Consider the following 25,996-nt stretch of genomic DNA (forward strand, 5'->3'; position numbering starts at 1 on the left):
CTTTGTAGGTTATGAGGAGGATTTTGTACTGGATTCTCTGGGGGATGGGGAGCCAGTGGAGTTTGTAAAGGTCGGGGGTGATATGGTCACGGATCAGGGTGTGGGTGAGTAGACGGGCAGCGGAGTTTTGAATGTATTGAAGTTTACTGATGGTTTTTGAGGGTGAGACAGGCGTGGATGAGGGTTTCTGCAGCTGTGGAGGAGAGGGATGGACGGAGACGGGCAATGTTTTTGAGGTGGAAGAAGGCTGTCTTTGTGCCATTTTTCAGAAGCCAATGCACCTGCCTGTCTCAGAAATTGATTGAAAGATACAGCATGGATAGAAAATTGGTTGACAGACAGAAAGCAAAGAGTGGGGATAAATGGGTCGCTTTCAGAATGGCAGGCAGTGACTAGTGGGGTACTGCAAGGCTCGGTGCTGGGACCGTAGCTATTCACAATATACATCAATGACTTGGATGAAGGGATTAAAAGTATCATTAGCAAATTTGCAGATGATATAAAGCTGGGTGGCAGTGTGAACTGAGGAAGATGCTATGAGGTTGCAGGGTGACTTGGACAGGTTATGTGAGTGGGCGGATGCATGGCAGATGCAGTTTAATGTGGATAGGTGTGAGGTTATACACTTTGATGGTAAGAATAGGAAGGCAGATTATTATCTGAATGGTGTCAAATTAGTTAAAGGGAACGTACAACAAGATCTGGGTGTCCTAGTGCATCAGTCACTGAAAGGAAGCATGCAGGTACAGCAGGCAGTGAAGAAAGCCAATGGAATGTTGGCCTTCATAACAAGAGGAGTTGAGTATAGGAGCAAAGAGGTCCTTCTGCAGTTGTACAGGGCCCTAGTGAGGCCGCACCTGGAATACTGTGTGCAGTTTTGATCTCCAAATTTGAGGAAGGATATTCTTGCTATTGAGGGCGTGCAGCGTAGGTTTGCTAGGTTAATTCCCGGAATGGCGGGACTGTCATATGTTGAAAGACTGGAGTGACTAGGCTTGTATACACTGGAATTTAAAAGGATGAGAGGGGATCTTATCGAAACGTATAAGATTATTAAGGGGTTGGACACGTTAGAGGCAGGAAACATGTTCCCACTGTTGGGGGAGTCCAGAACCAGGGGCCACAGTTTAAGAATAAGGGGTAGGCCATTTAGAACGGAGATGAGGAAAAACTTTTTCAGTCCGAGAGTTGTGAATCTGTGGAATTCTCTGCCTCAGAAGGCAGTGGAGGCCAATGAATGCATTCAAGAGAGAGCTAGATAGAGCTCTTAAGGATAGCGGAGCCAGAGGGTATGGGGAGAAGGCAGGAACGGGGTACTGATTGAGAATGATCAGCCATGATCACATTGAATGGTGGTGCTGGCTCGAAGGGCCGAATGGCCTACTCCTGCACCTATTGTCTATTGCATGGCAGCAGGCCCTTTGGCCTACTGAGTCCACGTTGACTATCACACTAGTTCTGTGTTATCTTACTTTTGCATTCACTCCCGAGACACTTGGGGCAATTTGCAGAACTCAATTAACCTACGAAAATACGTCTTTGAAATTGATTGAAAGATATGCATGGAAACAGGCCCTTGGGCCCACTGAGTCTATGCTGACTATTGATCATTCATTCATATATGTTCTGTGTTATTCCACTTTCTCATCTGCTTTCTACACATTAGGAGCAAATTTACAGAGGCCAATTAACCTACAAACCCACACACCTTGTTGTTATGGGAAGAAGGTGGAACATTTGGAGGAAACCCACACCATCATAGAGAGAATGTACAAAATCTATAGGCAACACCCAAGGTCAGGACTGAATGGGTCTCTGGTGCAATGAGGCAGCAGCTCTACCAATTGCACCAATGTGCGCCCTGTTTGGACAAGCCTCGAAAACTAGACCAACTGAATTATGTACATGTCCTGTAAGGCAGGGAATGTTTTATTCCTACCTTCATGGATAGTTAGTGAGCGCATTATAATTTTGGCAAGTGTGGATTTAGTGTCCAACTTTCTGAGCAAAATGCACGTTTATGCACAATACATTGTCGCAGCTTTCATTTATTTGTGGCCTTTCTGGGTGGAAAAAGAACCAAAATGCTTCACAGGGACATTGTCAAGCGTACTAAATGAATGAGGTTGAGGATATTTATGAACCTAACAACTGATTTAATTCTGGTGTCCGTTTTGGTATGCAGTATATTTTACTCTGTTTAAACATTTCTGAGTTGGCAATTCATTGTACCCAACATTTTATTTCTATGTGGAAGTTTATGCAGGATGTAAATAACTATTCTTGTTGTAATAATAACTTTCTAGCATTAAACCTAAATAATTTGTAACAATGTAAATGGGATCTTTTGAAGAAAACCTTTGAACTGCAATCATCATAGATTGCTAGTGTTTCCTATGGGGAAAACAGAATATTATCCAAGGAATTTCAAACAGTATATACATTTAGTAGACGGTTTATAATTTGGAAGCCTTCTCAACCATCTGTCTTCATTGAAGTTGCCTGTGATGATAATATAATGGTGCCATTAACTTCCAGATACAGATTTCTTTTGATCCGATGTAATACACATTGATAATGATCCAATATTAGTGTGTGTTTGTCAGTATGCAAGAACTGAAATTCAAATATGTAAGGCCACCCATTGGGAAATGTTTTGTCAAAGCAGAGATGTTTTAATTTTTGCTTTTTAGATAGTTTGGAGTAAAAATATTTTAATTTTCACATGTGGATTTAGTGTTCCTTCTGGAGCAGGGAGTCAGAGCAGAGATGCACTTTTCACACAGCGGTGTAAAATTAACATCCCATTCTGATCCCCTGTCAATATTTTCAATGTTCCACTGACTTGATGTACTTCTGATTCAAAACTTTATTTGAGGAAGATCACGCTTTAAAATAATACAATTTATATGCGTTTCCATATGTTTTCTTCGGAGCAGCGAATCAAGAGTGTTTAATTGTCATATGTACCGAACTCGGAACAATAAAATTATTCCTTGCTGCAGCTTTAATGCTTGTAAACTCAATAACACACAGAAAATATAATCCCAAAACAATAACCTAATGACAATAATACTGGTTAGCCGTAATGGTGAAAAGCTCCATGGTGCAACCAAAACCAAATCTCCAAGTTCTAGTTTTGTCTTAATGTGAGCTATTGAAACCAAACGAATTTGCAAGTCAATTGTATCTTTTAATAATTTTTAAAATGAGAAGAGTTTTATGCTCTTACCAAAGCAGAAGTCATGCAGTCACTGAAAAGTTCCCCTCTTTCTAAGCCAATTAACCTATAAACCTGTACGTCTTTAGAGTGTGGGAGGAAACCGAAAATCTCGGAGAAAACCCACGCAGGTCACGGGGAGAACGTACAAACTTTGTACAGACAGCACCCGTAGTCAGGATCGAACCCGAGTCTCCGGTGCTCAAGTTGTTTGACAATTTTGCACATAGTTGTTAATAGGGAGAGAAATGTAAATGCAAACCTTTATCTAGAAAATGTATATTTACTGTATCATAAATTTCTTGAGAAAACTTCAACCTGCTCGAGTGCTCGGTCAAAATTAATTTTGCTTTCCAAAATCAATTACTTTAAAAATAAAAATCACATTTATTGAATGGATTGAAAGTTGGATAGAGAAAATACCTTTACATGTTGCAATTCTTTTTATCAATTTCTAATTCTTGCATTGGTAAATATCTTCCCTGATAGTTATTATTGTTGAGTCACTTTTATTTTAGAAAATAAATTGGTCAAGTAAATTAAAGTAGTAGTTGAGAAGAGCATGCTGAAGTGAAAATAATTGCAGCTTAAAGAGCTGTAAATAGAATTAAAATGTGTATACACCAATGCAGGTTACAGCTAATATACAGTCTGAAGTCACCACATTATTTATGTCAGTTTTCTTGCCTTAAATATTTAATTTTATTCCGTTTATAAAGGTTTATTTCATTTTAACTATTTCATTTGTAATTGCCACCTTTCAGTATGGTGAAACCTTCAGTAGACACAAGGAACGGCAAATGCTGGTTTATATTTAAAAAATCGACACACATTGAAGTAACTCAGCGGGCCAGGCAGCATCTCTGGAGAACATGGATAGGTGATGCTTGGGGTCTACGCCATTCCATGTTCGCCAAAGATGCTGCCTGAGCTGCAGAGTTACACCAGCACTTTGTGCCTTAAGAGTAATATCCGTCATAACTTGAAAAGGAAAAGAAATGCATATGTCTTCTTTGTTAATGTTTCAGCCTGAAACATTATTAATGTTGTTATATTTCTTGTTTATATTTCTTATATCCGTCAACCTTCTTGTACATGTCTTTTAGTTCTTTTTTGCCATTTTTCTGTACTCAAATTATTTAAAATTAGACAAATGTGACATTGTTTAATGGTGCTATAATCCACTGAGATCTGTTTGTAATTAAAATAAATATCCATATATTTTGGTTCACCCAACACTTGGTGTTATTGAATTAATAGCATAAACATATACTTGAAGAAAGTGTGAAGTTTGATCTCCAGTTTGTTGCAGTTAGTCAGAAGTTAGTTGTAAGTGCCTAAGAATTGTCTCCAGTTTCCTGGATTAGCATGCGAAAGAGTGGTCAGGATTTTAATTCCTTGAACCAACACCGTGCCTCTGTGGATGCCAAAATAAGGATGGAACTTGGCTACTTGTTGAATAACTTTTTGGTGCTTACTGGGGAAGTCTATTTTTGCATTAATACTTACCATTGAAGTCTAAACAAATAATCGATTTTTAGTTGAGGAACAATAGCATGCTGGAATTTCTGAATCAATAAATGCTGGAGACATTGAGAAAGTTGGCAAGATGTGACAATGTGGTGCTGGAAGTATTTTCTGTAGGTAGGCAACAAAAGACCCTGCCACTTTCATGTTGGTGTAAATGCATTGCTAACGTTAGTATAATTGTGACTTAACTATCTTAGGCCAGTTTACTATAAGGAGCGATGACTAATGCATATGAGGAAAGAGATACTTTGCAGTTGCAAATACAATGCTGCTGTCAATACTTACCTTGTTTGTCAACATTTTGTTGTTTGGCAACATTATGTATTCTTGAAATCCATTATCTATTTTTAAATTTTAAACACCTACATCATAATCAAAGAAAAGTTGAATGCTTGGAGCAGTAAACTTTGAATGAACATCTGTAGTTTCTTGTATCCAGATTAATTTGATACAAAATACAAGAAACTACAGATGCTCTAATCTTGAGCAAAAAAACAAAGTGACCATAAGACATAGGAGCAGAATTGGCCATTCGGCCTATCAAGTCTGCTCTGCCATGCCATCATGGCTGATTTTTACCTCTCAACTCTATTCTCCTGCCTTCTCCCCATAACCTTTGACACCCTTAATAATCAAGAACATATGATCTTGAATATATGTTCTTGATTATTGACAACAAGAATCTCTGTTTCAAAAAATACCCAATGACTTGCCCTCCACCGCCATCTGTGGCAGACAATTTACAGATTCACCTCCCTCTGACTAACGAAGTTCGTCCTCATCTCCATTCTAAAGATACTTCCTTTTATTCTGAGGTGCTGGAGGGACTCTGTGGATCAATGCTGCCTGACTCGCTGAGTTCCTCCAGCAATTTGTTTTTTAAAATTTGAAGCAAGTTTTGTAACTTGATACATGTAGGGTATTGGATAAGATGCACTGGTTTGATTATATCTGACTCCGGTGTACTAGCGTAGATTGGGCATCTTGGTCAACATGGACAAGTTGGGCCATAGGACCTGTTTCTGTCCTGTATGACTATGAGGTTTATTCAATGCATGCTCCCTTATTGACTATTATTTTGGCATAATGAGTTTCTATCAAACATTTTGTTCACAGATTGCATGTGATGATGAAGGGTTACTGGGTGAAGTCTAATTCTCGCTGTAAATTTACAGGCCGTGCTATTTTCAAACAGGACTTTTTAACCACTGAGATGATTAAAAAAAATATTCTCATCTGTTTTCAAAAGCTAAATCAAACAAACTAGCAAATAACAAATGCAAATGATAATAGGCTAGCTTAGCATGACAGGGAAGGAGTTAATTTAGATATTGGGGTGAAGAGAGAATTATTTTTTTCCTGCCTTTTTTCCTTGATTTACAAATTTAGTTTTGTTTTTTCTTTCCTTTGGTATTACAAATATTCTGTTTTATCATGATCCTCACACTCTTCAACCTACTCCCTATTGGTATCAAAATTGTACTGTTCATTGATAGTTGTCTGTTATTCAGTGAAGAAAAATGTGGATTAGAAATCTTAAGGTGTCTGATATCATATTACATGTCAAAATTCTTTTGATTTATCATATCATATCATATCATATATCTACAGCCGGAAACAGGCCTTTTCGGCCCTCCAAGTCCGTGCCGCCCAGTGATCCCCGTACATTAACACTATCCTACACCCACTAGGGACAATTTTTACATTTACCCAGCCAATTAACCTACATACCTGTACGTCTTTGGAGTGTGATCAGTGATAAGGGATAACATTTCAAAATCTGTAAATATTAACAAGTCTTCTCTACATTTTGAAAGTAATATAAAGTCATCAAGGCTTTTCACAGCCATGTGGCTAGTCCCTAACTTCCTAATTTATATAGTTACATATACTGCTTGGTTGAAGTTCTAATTGTCCAGCTATTACACATTGCAACAGGCTCTTCGGCTCTCTTGAGTCCATGACATCCATCGATTACTCATACACTAGTTCCATGTTATCCCACTTTCTCATCCACTCTCTACAAATTAGGGGCAATTTACAGGGGCCAATTAATCTACAAACCCGCACGTCTTTGGGATATGGGAAGAAACCGGAGCACCCAGAGGAAACTGGGAGAATGTGCAAACTCCATACAGACAGCGCCTGAGGTTAGGATTGCACCGGCTCTCTGAGGCAGTTGCTCCACCACCCGTGCCATTGTGCTGTCCCAAACTTAGTCGAGAGTTTTGAATTCAGCAATAACCTAATTGCGGATTCATTGAATTTATCCACTTCACATTTCCTCCAAAGCTATCAATCTGGATCAGGGAAGACTTGAATGAGTGGATATTATTAGTAAAACTGGATAGACTGCATGAACTTGCCACAACTGTTATAATACAGTTATTATCTAATTTCCCTTTTTTAAAAAGTTTGTAACAGTTTTAGGGATACAATGCAAAAACAGGCCCTTTGACTCACCGAGTCCGAACCGACTGGCCATCCCTGCTCGCCAACACCATCCTACACATGCTAGGGACAATTGACGATTTTACCAAGCCAATCAGCCTACAAATCTGTACGTCTTTGGAGTATAGGAGGCAAACGGAGATCCAGGAGAAAACCCACACATGTCACGGGGAGAATGTACAAGCGACCGTACAGACCCAGCCGTAGTCAGGATCGAACCTGGGTCTCTGGCGCTGTGAGGCGGCAAATCACACACAGCGAATAAGATCAAATTTTGTGTTGATTGCCTGCCATTTGTTACAGCCACTATCTTTGCTTTTGGCATTACATCATGAACCGTCAATGGAGGGAAGGCCACTGTGAAAACTTGCAAATGTATATGTTGAATGTGTTACATTTGTGCCTCTGTTTAATAAACCTACATCATTTCATGTTTAAGTTTACATGAAATGATGCAAGATATAGAACACCCCAGTGCCTGCTCCAATATATGTGTCGCTCGATACTCCCACACCCTTTCTTGTCTAATTCTGTTAGCACCACCTTCCCCTTCCTTATCCCTTATGCTGACTTGATTTCCCGTTAATGTATTTATGTATTGATACTATTTGCTTCAATTGTTCCTCTATTTCTTGGAGACTACATTCATGCTGTTTAATTTGGTTATCCTTTTGCAAAAATGTTTTGCTTCAAAATGTAATAATTTTAAGGACATCTGGCAATTGTCCATTCCGTCAGTGGTGATTTTCTGACAGGAACAGGTTAGCAGTTTAAAAAAATATTTTTAAAGATTGTTATGGATAGAGTTAAAATCGAGTTAAGTTTGAGTTCAAATTCTAAATTGGGGCAAGGCCAACTTTGAAGGTATTAGACAGGAACTCGCTCAAAGTGATTGGAGCAGGTTGTTTGAAGGAAACGGGACGAATGAGGAAAATAGGATGTTTTAAAAAGTGTTCTGACAAGAGTCCAAAACATGCATGTTCTTGTTAGAGTGAAGGGCAGGGTAGGTGGGTGTAAGGAAGCTAAGAGGATGAGAGAAATTGAGGCTGTGGTCAAGATTAAGGAGGAGGTATGTGGCAGGTGTGGGCAGCTGGGATCAAGCCAGGAGGAGTTTCGGGAACTGAGGAGCTAGCTGAAAAAGGAAACCAGAAGGGAAAAAAGAGAGGGGACAGGAAATTGCTCTAGCAGATAATAAGGATAATCCCAAGAGATTTTATACAGGCAATAGAGTAACCAGAGAGAGAATAGGATCCCTCGGGAATCAAAGCAGTCAACTCTGTGTAGAGCCACAGGAGATGGGCAAGGTCCTTAATGTGTATTTTTCCTCTGCTTTTACAGTGGAGAAAGACTTGAGGACCGGGGAACTTGGGGCAGTCAATGGAAGTGTCAATAGACAATAGGTGCAAGGGTAGGCCATTTGGCCCTTCGAGCCAGCACCACCATTCAATGTGATCATGGCTGATCATTCTCAATCAGTACCCCGTTCCTGCCTTCTCCCCATACCCCCTGACTCCGCTATCTTTAAGAGCTCTATCTAGCTCTCTCTTGAAAGCATCCAGAGAATTGGCCTCCACTGCCTTCTGAGGCAGAGAATTCCATGTCTTGAGGGCAGTCAGTGTATGGTCGAGGAGGTGCTGTTCCGATATATCGGAGGACATTGTGGGATGCTAGAGAGGAAATTGCAGGTGATTTGGCTACAATTTATGAGTAGTCATTAAATGCGGGTAAGGTGCCGGAAGACTGGAGTGTGGCAATTGTTGTACCTGCATTTAAGAAGGGCTGTAGGGAAAAGCCTAGGAACAACAGGATAGTGAGCCTAACATCTGTGGTCGGAAAGTTACTGGAAAGTATTGTGAGGGACAAGATATCCATGCATTTAGATGGACAAGGGCTGATTAGAGATAGTCAACATGGTTTTGTACTGGGGAGATAATGTCTCACAAATCTGAGTTTTTTTTGAAGAGGTGACCAAAAAGGTTGATGAGGGCAGAGCTGTAGACATTGTTTATATGGATTTCAGCAAGGCATTTGACAAGGTTCCGTATGGTAGGTTGCTCTGGAAGGTTAGATTGCTTGGGATCCAAGGACAGATAGCTGACTGGATAGAAAAATTGGCTTCATGGATGGAAGCAGCGTGTGATGGTGGAAGGTTACTTTTCCGACTGGAGGCCTCGTGGTGTGCCTCAGGGTTGTGTGCTGGGCCCATTGTTGTTTGTCATTTGTACCAATGATTTGGATGTGAGCATACAAGGCATGATTAGCAAATCTGCAGGTGACACGACAGTGGGTAGTATTATAGATGGTGAAGATGGTTGTCAAATTTTGCAGCAAGACCTTCATCGGTTGAGCAAGTGGGCTGAGGAATGGTTGATGGAATTTAATACTGAGAAGTGCGAGGTGTTGCATTTTGGGCAGTTTAACAAGGGCAGGACCCACATAATGAATGGCAGGGCTCTGGGGAGTGTTGTAGAGCAGGAGTGCAGGTAGATAGTTCCTTGAAAGTGGCATCATGGGCAGATAGAGTTGTCAAGAAGGCTTTCAGCACATTGGCTTTCATCAGTATTGGGTAGGGAAGTTGGGAGGTCATGTTACAGTAGTATAAGACATTGATGAGGCCATGTTTAGAGCATTGCATTCAGTTTTGGTTACTATGTTATAGGAAAGATGTGAGGATGAGCTATAGAGAGAAGTTGAGCAGGCTAGGACTTTACTCGTTGGAGCACAGGAGGATGAGGGGTGATCTTATGGTGCCCAAGATCATGAGAGGAATAGATCAGGTAAATGCACAAAGTCTTTTGCCTAGAGTAGGGGAATCGAGAACAAGAGGACATGGGTTTAAGGTGAAGGAGGAAAGATTTAATAGGAACCCGAGGGGCAACTTTTTTGTACACAAAGGGTGGTGAGTAAACAGAATGAGCTGCTGGAGCAGGTAGTTGAGGCAGGTACTATCATAACATTTAAGTGATATTTGGGCAGATACATAGGTAGGATAGGTTTAGAGGTTATGGGCCAAGCACGAGCAGGTGGGACCAGTGTAGATGGGGCATGTTGGCTGGCATGAGCAAGTTAGGCTGAAGGGCCTGTTTTCATGCTGTATCTTCCTCATGATCACTTTGCTTTCCATCCATTTAGATTCTTAATTTCCTGTCAAATAAAGTATGCCCTACTTTTTATTAAATAAATACATTACCTTGTATGTTGCTAAATTTAAAATTAATTTGTAATTTCTTGCCCTTTCAAACGTTATTTTTAATATCCTCATGTACCTGGTTGTGACCCTCCTCGAATCATTAATCCTTCCAATTTTGGTGTTGCCCAAGAGGTAGTCAAGATGAAAAACTTGATTGTACCCTAACCATTTGCCAGTTTTTGTTCCTGATTTCTAATTGAATTAGATTAAAAAATATAAAAGGAAGAAATATCCAATGGGAAATGGTACACAAAGGTGACAAATGTTGAACTTTTTCTGTATTAACTAATGTAGCATAAATGCACCTATTCGTTCATGCCACAAGCAATAAAATAAATGCAGATCTAGTCTCTAGGGTGGTTTGAAAGCAAGTGAAATGAGTAATAGAAATCTGATCTATACAACACACTTATTGTTTGTGAAACTGATGTTTATATTTGCAAATGAACCATGCTGAAATTCAAGCAAGTTAGTGGATTAAATTACCCAGCTACCTAAAATTCATTAGTCATACAGCACGGCCCTTTGGCCCAACTTGCCCATGCTAGCCAAGTTGCCCCATCTACACTAGTCCCACCTGCCCGTGTTTGGTCTATATCCCTGTAAGCCATTTCTATCCATGTACCTGTCCAAATGTATTTTAAATGTTTTGGTATCTACCTCAACTACCTCATATACCCATCACCATATATATGTGAATATGTTTGCCGTCTGGACAATGCTTGGGTTAATAGTTTCCAAAAACTCACAGTTGGAGAGTGAGTAGATTTTACCGCAACAAAAAACAAAGTGCTGGTGGAACTCAATCGGTCAGGCAGCATCTGTCGAGAGAAACGGACAGTTAACAATTTGGGTAAAGGCTTTTCATCTGGTCTGAACGAGTAGAGGGAAGAGGGCAAGTGTAAGGAGGTGAAGAAGAATGGTGGGGCCAGAGCTGGCAAATAATAGGCGCTTCTAGGTGAGGAGGGGTTGATGGACAGTCAGGAAAGGGTGGAGAAGGTGACTGAGGGTGGGAGGTGATAAGTGGACATGGTAAAGTGGTGCAGTTTATGGAATATGATAAGTAAGGGCGAGTGGAGCCAAGTAAGGGTGGGGCAGAGAGAGGGAATGGAGGACCCAGTGGGAAGAGTATGAGGGGATGGGCAGGTGCTACAATAAATAAAAAATGATAGGAGATTTCATGTAATTTTTTTCACCTGACCCACACTAATCTCCTTTTGTGTAGTGTAAAGAGTGAGGAGGAATGGTGGGTTGCAGCAGAAGAATTGGGATGTAAAGTGTTCCCATTGTCACTCCCACCGTCCCAGTATTATAAATTCCGTCCCGGAATTATAAATGGTTGGATGTTGAAATAAATATAGACGGTGTTGAAAAATACGCTTAACAAGGCTTTTCCTGGGCTCGGAAAGACACCATTAAGAAGAGGCAAAAGGACACTAAATGCCGGAGTAACTTAGCAGGTCAGGTAACCTCTATGGAGAGCATGGATGGGTGACGATTTGGATTGGGACCCTTCTTCAGACTACTATCCATGTTCTCCACAGATGCTGCCTGACCTGCACTTTGTACTCTTTTGTGTAAACTAGCATCTGTAGATACTTATTTCTACATTTAGAAAAGACAAAGTAGCCAGTACATTTTCTTGTAAACTAATAAGTACTAATAAACATGGCTCCCAATAAATAAATTATTGTCTATATATTCAAGTGCATTTAATAGTTTGGGTTCTGATGTTATATTTTTGGGTGAACGGTCTGTTTCTCTTTAATTGAAATAATAGGGGAATGGTGAACTTGTAGAGGAGTGGACTTTTTATTCTTTTGGACACATACTTTAGAATACGGGTGACTGGACTTGACAGTAAGTTCATGATAAGTGTATTAAAGTACTACCTTTTCTATTTGGATCTGGCTACCAGTTTCAAGAACAGCTTCATCCCAACACCCACGAGGCTCTTGAACACTACACCAACTAATCTATGAACTGCCAACTGTTTGATTCCACTAAGGACTAATTATTTTGTTTAATATTGAGGTTCTAACTTTATTGATTTTTTTTGCGAGTACTATGTTTACAAATCTGTTGTGCTGCTGCAAGTAAGAATGTAATTGCTCTGTTTTTTGGTACATATGACAATGAAACATCCTTGTCTTGACTCCTGGAGGTCAATCAAAATGAGATGCTTCTTGTTTGCAAATAGTCATGCAAGATGGAAGGAATCTATGCATGTTTGGCCAGGTACATTCGTCAGATAAGTGTGTTAGTGACGGCTGTAGTCTGGACTTGTGTGTCTTTCATTTCAATCTGTCATAGTTTTTTGTTATGAGAGAATGAAAATCCATCCAACGATATGATCAGAGAAATACTGAATTCTATCTGACTGGTTTCAATAAAACTATGGCAAACTTTAAAAAACAATTGGGTATCTACATTCATTATTAAAATTATACGGCTTTATATAAATCAAGGTCACGAATGAAATTGGAGGATTTGGACTTTAGAGATACAGCATGGAAACAGGCCCTTCGGCCTACCGAGTCCATGCCAACCAGTGATCACCCCATATAACTTAAACACACTCGGGACAATTTTACAACTTACAGAAACCAATTAACCTACAAACATGTACATCTTTGGAGAACCTACGTAGGGAGAACATACAAATTCCATGCAGGCAGCACCCGTAGTTGGGATCGAACCCGGGTCTCTGGTGCTGTATGGTAGCAACTCTACCACTGCTCCACTGTGGCGTTGTTTCTCCAACACAATGCCTAGCATTCTTGTTTACATTTTGTACTTTTTTAAAACTCAAATTAAATTTATCATTTCAGTAAACAGAATGGTGGAGATGAAACCTGTAATGTCTACATAAACATTTTGTTTATGGAGTACATGGATAAGAAAGGTTTAGACGGAAATGGGCCAAACACAGGCAGGTGGGATTGGGGCATCTTGGTTGGCATGGGCAGGTTGGGCTGAAGGACCTGTCTCCGTGCTGTATGATTCTATGACTCTAAACCAGAATATGGATATTTGAGTAATTATATTATTCCTTCATACTAGTTTGTTTAATTTAGTTTAGTTTATTGTCACATGCACCGTAGGTGCAGTGAAAAGCTTTTGTGACATGCTAACCAGTCAGTGGAAAGAATCATGATTACAATCGAGCCAGCCACAATGTATAGAGATATGATTAAGGGAATAACATTTAATGCAAGATAAAGTCCAGTAAACAACACCCAATTAAAGGTAGTCCGGGGGTCTCCGACGAGGTAAATAGTAGCCCAGGACTGCTCTCTAGTTGTTGATGGTTTATGCTTGGGTGAAAATGTATTTTTCTTTTGTAGAAGCATTATAAAGGAGAGTTCTCCAGTGATAATTTTGTTCTTCATGCAATGTAATGTTCTTGCTTCACAGGTTGTCTATAGATGATGCGAAATTCACGGCGAACGATGAGAAATAATTGTGGAAGTCGTCGTTCTCCATCTCCCTACGGACTTAAATGTTCACCAAGCAGAGAAACATTGACATACGCTCAAGCACAACGGATGGTGGAGGTGGACATTGATGGCAGGCTGCACAGGATTAGCATATTTGATACCTTAAAGATTATCGCTGAGGATGATTTGACTGCTCAAGAGATTACAGAATGTAACAGTAATAAAGAAAACAGTGAACAACCTCTCTTTCCTTCCAAGTCCAAAAGAACAGTTTGCAAAGACAAGAGGAAGGAGACCACCTCAAAGCATTCAGCTGGAGCCAGCACTGAATTACCTCAACCGTCTTTTAGGATTATTGATTACAAGCTCCCCAACGCCTCTCCCCTGCCATCCGCATATTACAGGTACATTGAAAAATCAGTGGAGGAACTGGATGGCGAGGTTGAGTATGACATGGATGAGGAGGATTATGCGTGGCTAGAAATGATCAATGAAAAGCGTAAGAGTGATGTGATTGGCATAGTGTCTCAAGAGATATTTGAGTGCCTCATGGACAAACTGGAAAAGGAATCCTACTTTGAAAGCCGGAATAAAGGTGATCCTCAGTCTCTAATTGATGAAGATGCAGTTTGTTGCATTTGTATGGATGGTGAGTGTCAGAATAGCAATGTGATCTTATTTTGTGATATCTGCAATCTTGCTGTACATCAGGAATGCTACGGAGTACCGTATATTCCAGAGGGACAATGGCTCTGCCGCTGCTGTCTTCAATCTCCTTCTAGACCTGTGGATTGTGCTTTGTGTCCAAATAATGGTGGTGCGTTTAAACAGACAGACGATGGGCGATGGGCCCATGTGGTTTGTGCACTTTGGATACCAGAAGTTTGTTTTGCTAATACAGTGTTCCTGGAGCCAATAGACAGCATTGAAAACATTCCTTCTGCTAGGTGGAAGTTAGTATGCTATATTTGCAAACAAAAGGGTGCTGGTGCCTCTATTCAGTGTCACAAGGCCAATTGCTACACTGCCTTCCATGTGACCTGTGCTCAGCGGGCTGGATTATACATGAAGATGGAACCCATACGAGAAACTAGTGCCAACGGGATGACTTTCAGCGTCCGAAAGACTGCTTATTGCGACGTTCACTCCCCGCCGGGGTCGGTGAAAAAGATCCTCGCGTTAGATGAGAACGAGGTGGAGGAAGACGAGGAAGAAAAAGTAGGTGATGTAGAGGGTGGAGAGAGTCCAAAGAAAGTGTCACCTAAAAAGACCAAAGCCAAATCGAAACAGAAAACGAAAAAAATAAAAAATTTCCTCGAAGAGCGACGAGCTGCAGTACCTGTGGTTACCGTGCCACAGATACCTACTCACAGGTAAGGCTTTTCAAAGTTGGCCACAGCATTGTTTTTGGCTAGCCATATCAGACATGGTGATCTATCTTCACGTCTTCTTCTGAGGCTGTGACCAGAGGGCACACCTTTAGAATAAAAGGACATACATTTTTAGAATAGAGATGAGGGATTTCTTTAGCCAGAGGGTTGGTGAATCTGTTGAATTAATTGCCACAGATGGAGGCCAAGCCATTGGGTATTTTTAAAGTGGAGATGTGATGGGTATTTGGTTAAGAAGGGTGTCAAAGGTTATGGGGAAAAGGAAGGAGAATGGGGCTGAGGGAAAAATAGATCGGTCACAATTGAACAGCAGAGTAGACTCGATGGGACGAATGGCCTAATTCTGCTCCTATGTCATATGAACTTTATTGTAGTGTTTAGAAATAGCTTTCTGCTGTAGAACTGCAACTGATTTAACTTGCAAAATAAATGCCTAGGGCATATCATAGCTCTCTTGGTGTGTGTCTCCTTTGTTGGGCTTATGCAATAAACAAATGTGAAAATGCCCCATGCCTTTTTTGTATGAGCCTTGTTTTGACGTTCAGTCCTCTTAAAGTCCCAAAATGCATTTTTTAAACTAATTCCTTGTTTTCCTTTTATTCATTTTTTTTCAAGGCATACCCTTCAGAAATTGCTTTAAAATTTTGGAGTTTTAAAGTTTTTTATTGCTCAAAATGATTTAACCCCATAGAGGTGTGTTATAATTACTTTGGATAGGCTCAGATGTATGTGTTATGTATGATGTATGGGTTATTGAAAAATATGGAACTCAAATGCCAGAGTTCATGATCGTATGAGTTGTATACAGGTCAAGTAAAAAGGCAAGGACTTTCTAGATGGATAGGACAAACTAAGTCATTTTGGTTTGTAGCAGGCCCAAGTGATCTCAATGTAGAGCTGTCTGTTCAATACTGGATGGAGAATGATGTGTAGCTGGAGAAAGGGGCGAGAGTTGTTGGAGCTCAAAATTTGACTACTTCTGAGACTTTTGGGGGTTTATGAATACACCTTTCACAAATGGGCTGAATAATCTTTGCCCTCCACACCAGGTATAAGTATTTGTTCCAATTGTCTTTTCTGAACTGATCCTTGTTGATGTCACAATTGAATTCTGGCCAGTCACTTTAAGGAAACATCCGTGAGGTTTACAACAATGAAATTTGATTCCTTGCAAACAGTTGCTTTGTAGAGCAAAAACTTTTTTGACCATATTTTAAACATATTGAACAATACTTTTGCACCAAATAAACAAAAGATCCATCCCCATCAGATTCAAATGATGAAGGTGCAATATAATTTGTATTGCAACTTGCATGGCTAGGATCTTGCTCTTACAATTTTTTACGACGCTCTAAGTGTATTTTAAGCTATAAGATGTTATAAGGTGTACCACGGGAGTAATTTTAGAATATCCCACGCAGTGCAAATTTTGAAGTCTGCTGGTTTCATTTCCTCTTTTCCACAAAGTTGTAAATAATGTATCGAACCTATTGGCAATTCCTCTTCTGCCATGTACAATTTCCTTGTAAATATTTCAGTAGTACTTCTCTGTCAAAAACCTACTGTTCCACTGTGTCAACAGTCCAAAAGCAAACTAGTGCAGATGCTGGAAAACTAAAATAAATAGCAGTCTTGCATCACCTGTAGCAAAAGTAGTGGAATTGGTGTTTTTGGTCAGCGAGATTGTCAACCTGAAATTGGCAGAGTTGACAGGAAGAGCTGGTGGAGTCACTGCAACAAACATTGGCACTTGCATTTTGAGTAATGCCAATGTGAAACGTGGACCCAGTTCTGCATACTGTTTGCCGTTCTAATTGTACAGCATCAATCCTTAATCTTCTGCGACATGTATATATTTGGGGTATTAATTAGCTTTTGGTTTCTGACTGGAGCCAAATTTCTTCAGTTTTGTTCCCAGGCCTTTCTAAATGAGGTCCAGCTTTTTATGATGTACATTGGGGACTAGATTGTAGTCACCTCGCGTTTTATGCGTATTTGATTTACACATTTTTAGAATAATGCACTTGTCTAATTACTACCGAAGTTTACATGCTCCTATTTTTGGAATAACACGCTAAAATCTATGCCTGGTAAACTTGCACATCAGCTTTCAAAGTTATCATGTAAGTTCAGTTTTGCTTAACAGAAAGAAAACTCAAATTGTAATAGCCTGCAGCTATTAAGTTATATGTTTAAATGTATCTGCCTTTGTAATATATTTTTCTAATGTTCAGTGTCTGGCTTATGTTTGATTTACGCTCTGTTTATTAAGCCTGTAACCCCCGTGTAAAATGTGAGTTGCCTGTGTTAATATTTGCTACTTGAACAAATCTCGGTGGAAAAATGATTTGCAAGGAAGATGTGAATGGAATGCAAAGTGGAAATGGCTTCTGTAAGTGGGCAAGAAATGGAAGATGGAATATTATAAGAATGTTATGATTATTTACTTTCATAAGAATGAACAGAATACTTTGTAAATGGAGTGTTCTTAGATGCATGAATCGTATGAAGTATGCAACTACAGCCAACAAATATGAAGGCAAATTGCATGTTGCCCGATATTGGGTTTCAGTGTTTCGGAGATCTTTTTAGAATTACTCAAATCTTTGTTTTCAGGTTTGGTCTTTTACAGAAAGTCTATTTATTCCTTGGAAGCAGGAGAGTGAAGTTTAATATGTTTCCTGGAGTAAGATAAATGAGGAAAAAATAAGCATAACCGATCCAGGCGCTCTGAAATTTTAGAGAAAATAAATCATCTTTTGAAACATTCTCGCTGATGAAACTTACACCTATGCCTTCTTTTGAAACATTCTGGAGAGACTCGAGGATGCTGAGAAGTTTTCAACGGTCAAAGTCTAAAATTAGGGATGATGGTCTAAGAACACGTTTAGGAAGAATTTATTTGCTTGGTGCATTGAGCCTTAGGAATTCCGTATCCCTGAGATTCAAAGATATGTCATTAATATTATTTACAATATTCTATTAATTATTATTATTATTTTATTCCAAAGGTCTTTCAAATATTAACCTTTGGAATCCACAAGGGTACAAGAATTGGATAGGAAAATGGATTGAGGTGGTTTAGTCATAGTCAAATTGAATGATGGAACAATTTTTATTAATGGGAACACTATCTCAATATGGGATGGGAATGTTATTCTACGTGAGAGATTCTGCTCTGCCTCCACCACCACTCCTGGCAATGTGTTCCAGTCCCCCACCACATCTCTATTAAACTTTCCTCCTCTCACCTGATAGCTATGCCCTTTAGTACTGGACATTTCCAATCTGGGGAATAAGGTTTTGGCTGTCTATCTATGCCTTCCATAATTTTATATATTCCCTATAGATCTTTATTCTAATTTGTTCTAATTAATCTAATTCTGTCCCTTAATTTTTCCTCCTAAACTGTCTGGTTTATATTAACCAGGCTTAACGCAAAGTGCTTTTTAAGCAGTGATGGAAAAAAAGAAACTTCCCACTTATTGAGCACCATCCCTGAATTGGTTGACATTTGGAAGATTATGGGTAGACCTATACTATTTCCCCCCAAAAATGCATCCATCAATACAAAATTATTGTACCTTTCTAATACATTTTCTTTACCATTTCCATGGTTCACCTAGAATTTCAATTGCATCCTTTGTGGAGACTCTGGCTGGATTTACCTCCTACATGAAGCCTCATCTCTTCTCTTGTAGTTCTTTTCCATGTTCACTTGCCCGTAGAATATTTTGGGATTCCTTTTCATGATTACTGTCTCAATTATCCCATGCTCTTGCTTTGCCGGCTTTTTTTTTGTGTTTTTTTTTAAACTTCACCGAATCCGCCTAGTTCTCACTTGTGTTAACAATTTGGCATTTACTAGTTGTATTTTCAGTCAGTTTTTTTCCCCCGCTCTTATTCATGAAGTTCTGGCCTTACTTTTCCTGTCCTTCTCCCACAGTAGTAGGCTGTAACTGAAACATTTCTACTTTAAAAGCCTTTTCTTTAATTACAGTTTTGTGTGCCAGACTTTGATTCCAGTTTGCATCTGTTTTCGTCCCATTAAAACTGGCTCTTCTCCAAATGATTATTTTTATCTTGGAGTAGTTCTGTGTCTTTTTCCATGCCTATTCAAAAACTTGTATGTAACAGGAAATGCTGAGGCACTGAGCAGCTCAGTACACATCTGTGGAAAGAAAAGCAGTGCTAACATTTCAGTCATGTGGCATGGAAACGGGGCTTTTGTACCACCTTCATGCCAACCAAGATGCCCCATCTAAGCCAGTCCCACTTGCCTGAGTTTGACCCAAATCTCTCAAACCCTTCCTATCCTTGTACTTGTCCAAATGTCTTATAAATCCTGTTATTTTACCTGCCTCAACCACTTTGTCTGGCAGCTCGTTCCATTTACCCACCACCCTCTGTTAAAAATGTTGCTGCTCAGATTCCTATTAAATCTTTCCCCCTTCACCTTACACCTATGCATTCTAGTTCTTGATTCCCCACCCTGGGAAAAAAAACTGCATTCACCCCATCTATGCCTCTCATGAATTTATACACCTCAATAAGATCATCCCTCAGGCGCTTGTGCTCCAAGGAATAAAGTCTTGGCTTGCCCAATCTCTCTACAATTCAGATCCTTGAGTCCTGGCAACATTCTCGTAAAATTTTCTGCACTCTTTCCAGCTTAATGGCATCTTTCCAATGGCAAGCTGGGTGGCCAAAACTGAACACAATCTTGGAACTGCAGCTCACCAACTGTAACATAACATCTCAACTCCTGTACTCGGTGCCTTGTCCAATTAAGGCCTTCATGTTCTTGACACCCTTTCTTTCCAGCATTGCAATATTCTTCCTCAGCCTTCCATTTCCTTCCTTACCGTCCTATCTTTCCTGAGCACCTTGCACTCAGGAATATTCTGTACCTATTCCCGCTCTTCCTTTAGACAGATGTCTGTTATTATCACCACATTGTAGTCACACACGGTTAATTGCATCAGTATCTCGCTAACCAGGTGTCATATGCTCCTTGCAATAAAGTTACCTTAAACTTCCTAGTTCTGTCTAAAAACCTTCTATTTTATATTCTGGTGGAATATTTGTTATCCAATCCTGTGCTTTTGTTTTTCTTTTAACAATCATCGTTCTATCAAATTAATTTCAACTACTTCCCAAATCACGTGAATCTTATGAGTACACGGCCTACATCTCCTGAGGTCACAATCTGCAACTCTTCAAATCTAGCTCACACGTACTGTTCTTATCTCTGGTGCAGGAAGGAACTGCAGATGCTCCGAAGATAGACACTAAATGCTGGAGTAACTCAGTGGGACAGGCAGCATCTCTGGCCTTTGTTTCAACCATTTGCTTGTCATAAAAAAAACCCCTCGCCTGTGTCGACCTATTTATCTGAGCTATCCACCTATTTCTACACGGCCTGACATGTGGCAGGTAGGAAGGAAATGGCTAGACTTTTGTCTTATGATAAACCAGGAGAATTTGTGCTGTTCTACTCCAAGGCTATGTATTCTGATTTATTCATTCAATCTCCACTCTAAAAATGCCCGATGACGAGCCTCCGACAGGGTCTGTGCAATCAGTTCCACAGATTCACCACCCTCTGGCTCAAGAAATTCCTCATTTCCATTTTGAAGGTACGTCCTTTTATTCTGAGGCTGTGCCTTCTGGTCCTAGACTCCTACTACTGGCAAAAAGGATAATCCAGAAAGGCTCTGAAACTGAGGGTGCCGGAAAATCTATGGTGGACCTATATTTTCAAACCTTAAAAACAGATAATAAGCATTGCACTAAATTTGTATCTGGACCTAAGCTTTTAATGAGAAGAATGTTTATTTTGTTTATTCCAATATTGAATGTAAACCAGTTTGTCTGTGTAGTGTATGGCTTCCAAAATCATTTTCATGACCTAGATTATTTGTTGAAATTAATTTAAGAATTTTGCACTTGATTCTTAATACTTGTTTTTCAGCAGTTATGTATTATGCAGAGATGCTCTCACTAGGTTAATAAGTATGTGTAAAATCATGTACAGTGCTTTCCCCTCTCGTGATACAGTAGTTCGGGTAACAGAAATTTGCCTTCACAGAATTCACAAATTATCACCCAAAATGTGAGACTAAATAAAAAAGAAATGTTGCTCCTATTGAATTTATGTGAAAACACAATGTATAATGTAACTTTGTTGTTATCAAATGGAGCCCATTCATCACCACGATATACACGATCAACAGTTCTTTGAGGGTTGAAGCCATTTACGAGGGAAACTGGATGCTGGGATCGAGAATGTAAAACGCACAGTTGGAGGAACTCAGTGGGCCAGGCAGCATCTGCAGAGCAAAATTTACAGACGATATTTTGGATCTGAAGAAAGGATCAGACCCGAAATTTTGCCTGTCCATTTCCCTCCACAGATACTGTGCGACCCATTGAGTTCCTCCAACAGTGTGCTCTTTTTTTCGGCCACCCGAGCGAATTGCTTTGGAAGCTGAGAAAGCAATTTGTTCTATTGATGCTTTCGATATAATTAAAACAACAACCTTTCTCTTCTGCCTACATTCAATTTAAATTTCCTGTGATTTGTTCAAGCTGTTTAACTTAAATATTTGATATAGTTGTATCGTTTTAGCTTCCTTGAAAATGTAGGTTGAGACTTTTAATGAGAATTATTAAAGTGATATGTGAACTCCAGTTTGTTTTAATCCAGCATTAGTGAGTTGCTGCATTTTTGATCAGTATATATATTGTTTTAGGAATTAGCGTAGTATAATTTAGTTATACAGTGCGGAAACAGGCCCTCCGGCTCACCAATCACCGTACACTATTCACACACATTAGGGCCAATTTACAATCTTTACTGAAGCCGATTAACCTACAAACCAGTACGTCTTTGAAGTATGGGATGAAACCGCAGCATCTGGAGAAAACCCATGCAGTCATTGGGAGAAGGTACAAATTCTCCCCATTTTTGGGGACATAGAAACATAGAAAATAGGTGCAGGAGTAGGCCATTCGACCCTTCGAGCCTGTACCGCCATTCAATATGATCATGCCTGATCATCCAACTCAGTATCCCATACCTGCCTTCTCTCCATACCCCCTGATCCCTTTAGCCACAAGGGCCACATCTAACTCCCTCTTAAATATAGCCAATGAACTGGCCTCAACTACCTTCTGTGGCAGAGAATTCCACAGATTCACCACTCTCTGTGTGGAAAAAAAACCTTTCTCATCTCGGTCCTAAAAGACTTCCCCCTTATCCTTAAACTGTGACCCCTTGTTCTGGACTTCCCCAACATCGGGAACAATCTTCCTGCATCTAGCCTGTCCAACCCCTTAAGAATTTTGTAAGTTTCTATAAGATCCAGCACCCATAATCAGGATCGAACCTGATCTCTGGCGCTTTTAAGGCAGCAACTCTATCGCTGTGCCAAAGTGCCGTCCCTGGCGTTGATTTACTAATCTAGATAAATCTTGTGTTTCGGTAACACGAGACGTTCAATCTGCTTGTTTATAAACATCTGATCCGGAATTCAGATTTTTCTCATATTTGTGCTTTTTTTCCCCATTTCCTTCCTACCACTTTCCCTGTAGATATTGCCATGGGAGTGTGATGTATTTTACAGAATAAAATACATTTCAATAAATTAATTTGAAACTGCGATTTCTGCACAGGTGGTCTTGTTGTGTGTCCATTCTTTAACCAGAACAACACCTGGCTTTTTTTTTTTATTGTAACAAGATACTTGTAACAAGTGTACATGTTGAAATATAAATTTCCCATTCGCTTGGCTGAACATGTTGAGGAAAATAAAATCAATCCAAGTGTCTCGTTTCATAATTCCCTTGCCTATAGACCGCACATTTTACTGTTGAGAGAAAAAATATCCTTTAGGAATGCATCGCTAGTGAAAAAAACGTGTGATCAATGGGATTCATATTATGGAAAGTCGCAATACGGATGGATTTCTAGGAACGTTGCCACTCAGCTTAAAGCAGGGGCCACCTGTACTTGGCTCTTTATGTAGAATGCTTGTACTTTTTTTTTCATTATTTAAGTTGAATGTGGTTTGGTTAAACTTTAACTCTCGATAAGATCTAATTTTTTATCTTTGGAAGTGAAATTGGTGTTGCAACTGAATGGAATATTAATTCATAATTACAGTACAAATCATTTTTGATTTGCTCTCCATAAAAAAAGTAGGATAATGTTTATCTGCTAAAGAAGTATAAAGATATATTCAAGCTGGATGGATTTCTAGGAACGTTTCCACTCAGCTTAAAGCAGGGGCCACCTGTAATTGGCACTTTATGTTGAATGCTTGTACTTTGTTTTCATTATTTAGGTTGAATGCAGTTTGGTTAAACTTTAACTCTGGATAAGATCTAATTTGTTATCTTTGGAAGTGAAATTGGCGTTGCAACTGAACGGAATATTAATTCATAATTACAGTACAAATCATTTTTGATTTGCTCTCCATAAGAAAACAGGATAATGTTTATCTGCTAAAGTATAAAGATATATTCAAGCTAGTGCCAAGTAGTATCAGCAAATCTAACAAATCATGTAAATTGTTTAGTTTAGTTTATTGTCACGTGTACCAAGGTACAATGAAAAGCTTTTGAGTGCTAATCAGTCAGCGGAAAGACTATATATGATTACAATTGAGCCGTCCACAGTATACATGATACATGATAAAGAGAATAACGTTTAGTGCAAGATAAAGTCCTGTAAAGTCTGATTAACGATAGTCCGAGGGTCTCCAATGATGTTGATAGTAGCTCAGCACCGCTCTGTATTTGTTGATAAGATGGTCAAGTTGCCTGATAACAGCTGGGAAGAAACTGTCCCTGAATCTGGAGGTGTGCGTTTTCACTCCTCTTGCCTGATGGGAGCGAGGAGACGAGGAAGTGACTGGGGTGAAACCCATCCTTGATTATGCTGGTGGCCTTGCCAAGACAGCGTGAAGTGTAGATGGAGTCAATGGAAGGGAGGTCGGTTTGTGTGATGGTCTGAGTTGCATCCACAATGCTCTGTGATTTCCTGTGGTCTTGGATGGAGCAGTTTCCAACCATGCTGTGATGCGTCTATAGAATGCTTTCTATGGCGTATCTGTAGAGTTGATGACCTGCTGTGTAGGGGAAGGGCTGCAGAAGTTTGGGGGCAATTTCTAGTATAATTTGGACATTTTGAGAAGAGAATAAAATCCTATAGACAGAATTTGGGTTGTGTCATGGGAGTCTCATGCAGGGAGAATGGGTAAGAATCCAGGAGTGTCTGAGGTTAGGGTTCATTTAATAAAGTGGGAAAGGCTTTTGAGAGAGGATGGTCAGTTACTGTGAAGAGAACACTGCAAGCCTTAGGAAAGAAAATTGTAGGAAAAATGGGCGAGTTGCTTTTGGTCTTCATTTAGACCATCTAGACATTACCTGGTGTGTTGGTGAGAATTAATGAGGAGTTAATGGGAGTGTAGGAAGGTTAAAATAGGATGCTTGATGGACAGCAAAAGACAGTGCTGGAGGAACACAGCAGGGTCAGGCAGCATCAGCGGAGGGAATAGACAATTGACTGGTAGCTCTGACATTCACCATCATTTGAGAGGTGGGTCATGGCAAACATCAACTCCAGCCTCCCAGATGGCCTTGTTCCACTGCAGCTCACCTACTGCCACGACAGGTCCACAGCAGGTGCTCTATCCTCATCCCTGGAACATCTGGATAACAAAGCCAACTGTATCAGTCTCTTATTTATTGACTACAGCTTTGTCTTCAACTCCTTAGTTCCAGCCCAACTCATCTCTAAACTCCTGGAGGAAAGGTATGTGAGATGCTGCCTGACCCGCTGAGTTACTCCAGCGTTAAACTCTTGGATCTCAGTCGCAGCATCCACCTCGGCAACTGTATCCTTGACTTCCTGACCTATAAGCCTAATCAGCAAGGACAGTCAACCAAACTTTCTCCCCGATAATTCTCAGCATTGGTGACCCACAATGCTGCGTTCTCACCCCATTACGATACTTCCTATGCGCTCAAGACTGTGTGGCCATATTCAAACTCCAGCTTAATTTACAAGTTTGCAGAGGACACCATCTCAAACAATGGCGAGATGGAGTTCAGGAAGACGATAGAGAGTTCTAGCACGGTGTCCAGACAACAACCTCTCCCTGAATGTTAGCAAAATAAAGGAGCTGGTCAGGAAGCAGTGGAAATGATCGAGTAGTTAACATTTGTGGTCATGAATAGCACTGAGAATTTGTCCTTATCCACTCACGGCAAAGCCATAGCCAGGAAGGCGCACCAACTTTTTCTGAAGGCTAAGGAAATTTGGAATGTCTCCAACGTCTCTTGCCAATTTCCACAGATGCACCATAGAAAGCATCCAATGCTAATGCGTCACAGCTTTTTTAAAATCTGTGCTTGCTCTGTAGCTGTAACACTCTTGTCTGTTTATTTTCTCTTTTGCACTTGTGTACAGTATGATTTGCCTGGATAACAAGCAAAACAAAGTTTTTTCACTGTATCATGGTATGTGTGGCAATAATAAACCAATACTAATAACACAGCTTATGGAAAAAGAGCCAAAACATGTTGAAAAATTGTTAAATATTAAAAATGTGAATTGTGCAGTATGAAATTTAGGGAATTTGAATGTCTGTGGGGCGCAGGGGAAATAAACATCCTCACAAAAAAAGGGTGATTGTCACCTACTTCTGTACTGCAAGACCCGACTTGTGCTGGGAAACTGAAAATTGAATTCCCACTTGAAAATAAA

At 39.9% G+C, this 25,996-nt stretch overlaps 1 protein-coding gene across 1 annotated transcript in view; it reads left to right on the forward strand.

Annotated features, from left to right (window-relative positions):
- Positions 1 to 25,996, forward strand: part of LOC144605449 (bromodomain and PHD finger-containing protein 3-like) — a 58,663-nt gene that overhangs the window by 2,272 nt on the left and 30,395 nt on the right. The window contains exon 2 of the mRNA XM_078420718.1: positions 13,809 to 15,204. Within this exon, the coding sequence (XP_078276844.1) occupies positions 13,820 to 15,204 (1,385 nt within the window). The 5' untranslated portion in view covers positions 13,809 to 13,819. The remainder of the gene's footprint in view (positions 1 to 13,808; positions 15,205 to 25,996) is intronic.

This window comes from Rhinoraja longicauda, chromosome 24 (assembly GCF_053455715.1).
Source record: "Rhinoraja longicauda isolate Sanriku21f chromosome 24, sRhiLon1.1, whole genome shotgun sequence".
Lineage (NCBI taxonomy): Eukaryota > Metazoa > Chordata > Chondrichthyes > Rajiformes > Arhynchobatidae > Rhinoraja > Rhinoraja longicauda.